This window comes from Nematolebias whitei, chromosome 10, assembly GCF_014905685.2.
Source record: "Nematolebias whitei isolate Nwh7 chromosome 10, NemWhi1, whole genome shotgun sequence".
NCBI classification, from domain to species: Eukaryota; Metazoa; Chordata; class Actinopteri; order Cyprinodontiformes; family Rivulidae; genus Nematolebias; species Nematolebias whitei.
In genome coordinates this window covers 724,259-730,799 of record NC_056507.1, presented here as the reverse complement: position 1 = coordinate 730,799, position 6,541 = coordinate 724,259, and the positions used below count along the sequence as shown (strand labels likewise).

Below are 6,541 nucleotides of genomic sequence, written 5' to 3'. Positions count from 1 at the left end.
ATGAATGTTTCTGTTCAATTATTATTTTATACATGAATGTTTCTGTTCAATTATTATTTTATACATGAATGTTTCTGGTTCTTGACGTGACTTCTGTTGTGACTTGTTGCTTTAGAAATAAACTGAAGAGAATTGTCTGTGGTTGAGCTCGTGTGTGTCCAGTACTAAAATATCTCCTGAACTGTTGGACGAGTTCTAATGAAACTTGTAGAAAGTCAGAAAATAACATTTGGACTCTGTGTAAACAAGTGAAACACCGATGTGCTGACGGATTTCAACAGCGAGTGTTTGTAGGTTTGGACACGAGTGATTTTCTGGACTGGATTTGAATGCGAGTAAACGTGAATGTTTTTAGTTCAGTATGTTCAAGTGGGCATAATTTAGATGAACACAAGTATCTTTATCTTTTACCTGTTGCCAAATTCAAAATTACTCTTTAATTGCAAAATCTTATTTGAAACATTTGATGTTTCTCATCTTCAGTAGGGCATAAAATGTTTGAGATTTGCAAATCATTTTACTTTTACTTGGATTTTGCACAATGTCCAAACTGTTTCAGAATCGGTGACGTAGATCTACAGCTGACGAACTTTTAGTCAACTCACTTCAAGATGGCTGCCACAGCTAACCTCAACTCACACAGACGACTACGACTTAGTCACTTTTTCACAGTTTGATCCAAAATCTCCTGTGCTGAGTTGATCCCAGTACTTGGTTCATAAAATCTGTGCTGTAAAACTTTTCCATCAACTTCTAGGAGTCGAAGCTCTGTCATCAAAACATCTCATCCACTGCAAGGATGGGCCTTTGTCCGTCTGTCCGTCCATCCGTCCATTTTTACCTGCTTCTTCCTTTTTGAGTCACTTGTGCCCTTGTCCATTAGTTGCTGTGCGGAAGGCAGGGGACATGTGGACAGGTCTCAGTCCGTCACAGGGACACATGGAGACAAACAACCATTCACTCTCTCCTAGGGACAGTTTAGTTACCAGTCAGTCTAACATGCATGTTTTTGATTTGTGGGAGGAAACTCACGCAGCATGGAGAGAACATGCAAACTGCACTCAGAAATGTCCCCTGCTGGGATTTGAACTGGTGACCTGCTTGCTGAGAGGCAGCAGCTCTACCAACTGAGCCACCGTGCTGCATCGGCCTTTCGATTGAACATGTCAGATGTTGCACACAGAGCAGAGTCTTGATGCAAATCTAAAATATTGAAGTGAGCAGCTGCACACGGACTCGTTGGTCTGAGGGCGTGCTGCCTGATGAAACTCAACATCCACGTCCTCGTGTCGGCTCCAATCATTTACATTTTCTCCGCCTCTTACAGACACTGTGATCCCAGAGCTCTCGATCTGCTCAATCAGAAAAACATTTATAGAAAAAAAAAGAAGTCTTTTTCATGTTTTCTTTGTTGTGACGCCTCGGGTTTGTCATGTCCAGGAAGAGGCCTCATGGTCCATCATGCTGAAGCGTCTGGACAGGATCCGGTTCCGGGGCCAGAGGCGGGACGAGTTCCTGGATCTGTACGAGTCGCCCAGTACGTCGGACACAGAGTGCAGCGAGGATGCTGTGATCAAACCTCACATCTCCATCAAAGATCAGGAGGAGCTGAGGGACGATGGAGAGCAGCAGAGTGACGTCCAGGTGCAGAACTGACCCAGACTGGACCAGGTGTTGGTGGTTCTGAGGACGTTCGGTCCTGTTCCTTATGTTCTGTTCTGTTTGTGTATCTAAGGCTGGTCCAGGACCTTTTTCGGCTACTCTCCAAGATGAGCCAAAGACGGACTTAAATGAGGTCAAAGGTCTCTTAGAAGTTGCGTTGTTGGAGAAACACTTCCTGCGTGAGTATGATGATGTCATCGGGAACTGCAGCGACTCTTGATTCACAAGTTAAATGACACTTGATGTTTTTAAAGACAGCTGTTGCATAAACGTTCCCATTAAGAATGAACCTTCTGAAGCTGCTCATTAGACGGGGCGTTGGCACAGCGTCCTCAGCCCTCAGATCCTTGTCAGGGTGGACCTGCCCCACAGCATGCTGGGTAATCTGTCAATATTTGCCTTTTTACACAACTCCCCCGCAGAGCTACAATGAACCCTGCAGTCCTCTGACACATGACCGAGGGAATCCTCATTTCATTTTAGTCAAAGAATTTACAGATGTTTTGGGATTTAAATCCCATTTTAATCCGCGATGTTGCGCCTCCTCTCTGTTCTGCTGGGAATCCTTTTTTATTCACCACAAATGTTTTCCATATGTCTGTAAACTCTTTGCTCCACCCATGACTTCTGATCCACTCAAGGTCATTTGATGGAACTTCATCCACACATGAACGGCCTAAAACATGCGATCGTTGTACACGATGCTTGATTTGGACGGGGTGCTCCGTTTGCACGTGTTAAAACCTTCTGAGACTCCAACAGGAGGTTGGATTGAAACACAGCAGTGAAGGCTACTTATGGGACAGATCTGCTTGGCAGGCCAAAGAGACACCTGGACAGGTCTCCAGTCCGAGGGACACCTGGACAGGTCTGACGAAGTCCTCTGGATGGAAGACGAAACGTTTCTTCCTTAAAGAAACTGGTCCAGATGACATGATGTAACCTTTTTGTTGTCATCTACCTGGATGATTGAGCTTACAACCTTTTTTCATTCACATATCACTAGACTGAGTGCTGCTTACACGTTTCATCACCCCAGCGCAAAGATCAAGGTCACAAATCAAGGTCAAAGTTAAACAAGGTCTTTGCCTGTCTGGGCCATTGCCATACACTGTCTGGGCAAATAAAAAAGTCGCCACCCCAAAAAAAAAAGGTCACACTAATACCTTGGTTTTGGTTGGACCTCCTTTATCTTTGATCACATCATTCTCTGTGTCATTGTTTCAATAAACTTCTTCAACGTCACAAGATCTGTTTCATCCAGTGTTGCTTTAATGTTTCACCAACATCTTTCATTGATGACGAGCCACTGGTCATGATGGTGCATCGCTTCTCCTGCCTCTCTTCTGACCCTGATGCTCCATCACTCTGGAACAGGGTCAGTCTGGACTCATCAGACCACATGACCTTCCATTGCTCCAGAGTCCAATCTTTATGCTCCCAAGCAAACTGAAGCCTTTTTTTCCAGTTAGCCTCACTGGTTAATGGTTTTCTTAAGGCTACCCAGCTGTTCAGTCCAGCCCCTTGAGTTCCTTCACCTTGTGCATGTTTAAATGTTCTTACTGTCTCTATGAACCACAGCCCTGAGTGCTGCTGGTGTTTTTCTTCCATTTGATTTCACCAAATGTTTAAATGATCACTGATCACGATCATTCAGGATTTATTTCAGGCCACATTTCTTCCTGGAAGACGATGGGTCCCCACTATCCTTCCAGTTTTTAATAATGTGTTGGACATATGCTGGTGAAGATTCTCAGTCATCCAGGACATGATGAATTCAAAAAGCGTTCAATACAAAAACAACTGGACTTTATTTGTAACGGAAGACGTTTCTCTCCTCATCCGAGGAGCTTCCTCAATTCAAAGAGCAGAGAGTGAGAGGTTCAGGTTATAAGGCTGAGTGAGATAAGACACACACACATGTGGATTGGCAGTTCACACCTAAACACCTAAACAGTAGGGGTTTCTTAAAGTTTTTGTTCCTCTAATTCACAGACGAGGCCCCTCTGTTCCCATCAGGTGTGAAAACCGGCTGGGAATCTGTTTTAAAGTTGCATTATATGTTTTAGAAAGTGGGAATCTGAGGCCTCCTCCTCTGTTAAGAGACGGCTTTTCTCTTTTTACATAAATTGCTTCCTTCACCCCCCTCTCAAACCATCTGTGTTCTCGGTCCAAAATGTGCACATTTTGGTCCTCAAAGAGTGTCCCTTATCTGTGAGGTGGAGGTGAACAGCTGAATTTTGTCCAGAGGAGGTGGCTCTCCTGTGTTGAGTCATGCGTCTGTGAAGAGGCTGTTTAGTTTCTCCAATGTAGAGGTCTGGACAGTCCTCGCTGCACTGGACCACAGACACTACACCACTCTGTTTGTGTATGGGTGTTCTGTCCTTAGGGTGGACCAGCCTCTGTCTGAGAGTCCTGCTGGGTTTGAAATGTACTGGGATGTTGTGTTTGTTGAAGATCCTTCTGAATTTCTCTAATACTCCAGCAACATAAGGGATGACGATGTTTTTACGTCTGCTGTTGTCCTTTTTCTGTTTATTGGTGTGTTTTGTAGATTTCCTCTCTGACTTGACAAAAGCCCAGTTAGGATATCCACATGTTTGAAGAGCTTCTTGAACGTGTTTCAGGAAAAGGAACTTAAACACGTTCAAGGACGTGTTGGGGACGATTCTCAGCTTCAGATCAACAAATCTAGATGTTCACTCACAGCTACTGAAAGGTGGCCAGTAGAAGAACAGGGCGTTATTTAATTTTTTGTCCTAATGTTGTGGTTCAGAGGAGGAGCTGAAGAAATTTCGAGAGGAGTCCCATGTGGAGTCTTGGAAACAGGAGCTGGAGAAGGAGCGCTGCAGACGGATGGAGCTGGAGCAGAAGATGAACGAAGTTGTGAAATCAGGGTGGGTTAAGTAAACGTACTGAACTGGCCCCATTGTTGCTGAGAGTGCACGGACCATTCTGTCCCATTTCCTGGACTGACACCTTTCTTACAGGCTTGAAGACTCCCCATCTCGGACACCTAAAGCTCCGCCCCCTCCTCCATCTGCAGCCACTAGTACAGGTAAGCAACTCGTGCTCATACTGGAGTTAGGATTTAGATGAGCTCGGATAAATAAAATACTTATCCTGTCTTGTATCTTTATACCACAGACAAACGAAAAGAAACCTTGTCTAACAGTTTACTGAATCAGCTCTACGACCGTTTGGGAATTTATATAGAAGATTTTCGCTTCCAACCCGAGGAAACGACGGTGGAGACCGAGGAGCCACTGAGTGCCAGGAGGTGAGCAGAAAACATCTGGACTTGGTTCATTAAGGCGTGTGTGATGGAAAGGGTCCTCCTACCTGTCATTTGCTCACAATGGATACATTTGTTGCATTTAAAGAAACAAAGTGTATGAAGTATGGAGTTTTTGAGAACGGAAAGATTCACACAATCAGAGACTCGAATAAAAAAAATCAGCAAGCTTAATAATAATAAAAATAATGCATTTTATTTAAAAGGGCCATTCAGGACACTGTACAGCATAAAAACCATTAAACAGCAGAAACAAATTGGGTAACGAGTTAAAAGATGCAATATAGTCCAACTTTAAAACAGAAAGCCCTCCTGAGTGAATAAAGAGGAGAGTGAAGTGAGAGCAGAAAAGATTTTCTAAGAGCAGTTTTGGTACCAGTGAACAGAACCCAACCCCCCCCCCCCCCCCCCCTTCCACAACACACACCTCCAATTTTTTTTACTTTTTTTTATAAACTCATTGGTGAGCTAACCGGTATGGGTACTGAAGTCACCCATGGGTCGCAAGTTGAATAGCCCTGATCTAGGAGGAAGAGGTAAATGATGATGATGAGGGGCCCAAGGACACAACCTTGGGGCACACCAGTGCAGTGGTGTACAATACCGTATAGGCAACTAAAAGCCTCTAATTTTGTTACATTAAATGGTGCCTGTGTAAGTAAACCTTCATATTTATACCACCTTTTTAAAATCAAAGTGCTTTTCATCAAGTAAAGTACATCAAGAAAACTGTTTACAGTTGACTAATCTTAAAATAATCAAAGCCAAAATGCAACAATGCAATGGTATTAAACATAAAAACTGGACTTAAAACCTGAAATGTTTAACACAAAAGATGAATGAAGGATGAAGATGAATGGTGTCAAATAATCACTAGTGCTCAGCTTCCTGATTTTTCGAGGAAAGCTGGTCCAGAGTCTGGACCTTGGACTGAGAACACCTACTGCCTTTATTGATCACTTTGTACTCCAAGTGGAGGAGTTTAGATTGAATTCTGAATTTTGCTGGAAGCTGTCGAGATAAATTGGTCTCAGAAGTCACGCAAGTGGACCACAAGATTCACACATGTAAACAGTTTTTCAAATTTACATGTTTCTAAATGTACAAGTACAGCTGCATGTAAAAAATTAGAATATGATGAAAAAGTGCAATTTCTTTTATCAATCACTTCAGAAGGTGAAACATATTATATAGATTCTTTACACACAGAGTGAAACATTTCAAGCGTTTATTTCTTGTAATTTTGATGATTATGGCTTTCAAATAATGAAAAACTAAAATTCAGGGTCTCAGAAAATGAGAATCTTCCAGAGCCAGATTCTGGTACGTTTTGTCAGTGTGGGTCAGCGCCGAGTCCTGCGGGAAAATGACACCAGTGTCTCCATAAATCTCGTCGGCAGAAGGAAGCACGAAGAGCTCTAAACCCAGCCGGTGGAAGCAGATGGTCCTCTAGTCCTGATCCTGGTTCTGCTAAAGGTTTCTTCCTCATGAGGGAGTTTTTCTTTCCACTGTCGCCTTCATGCTTGTTCAACATGAGAGTTCAGTGATGGAGTTAAACTCAAAGCTGCTCCTCAGATAAATAAT

General features: G+C 43.2%; 1 protein-coding gene across 1 annotated transcript in view; it reads left to right on the top strand.

Moving 5' to 3' along the window:
- The window catches only part of LOC119415369 (GRAM domain-containing protein 4), a 43,379-nt gene that overhangs the window by 6,043 nt on the left and 30,795 nt on the right, over positions 1–6,541 (top strand). Inside the window, exons 2-6 of the mRNA XM_037682500.1 lie at positions 1,441–1,644; positions 1,736–1,841; positions 4,439–4,559; positions 4,653–4,720; positions 4,810–4,942. Of these exons, the coding sequence (XP_037538428.1) occupies positions 1,441–1,644; positions 1,736–1,841; positions 4,439–4,559; positions 4,653–4,720; positions 4,810–4,942 (632 nt within the window). The remainder of the gene's footprint in view (positions 1–1,440; positions 1,645–1,735; positions 1,842–4,438; positions 4,560–4,652; positions 4,721–4,809; positions 4,943–6,541) is intronic.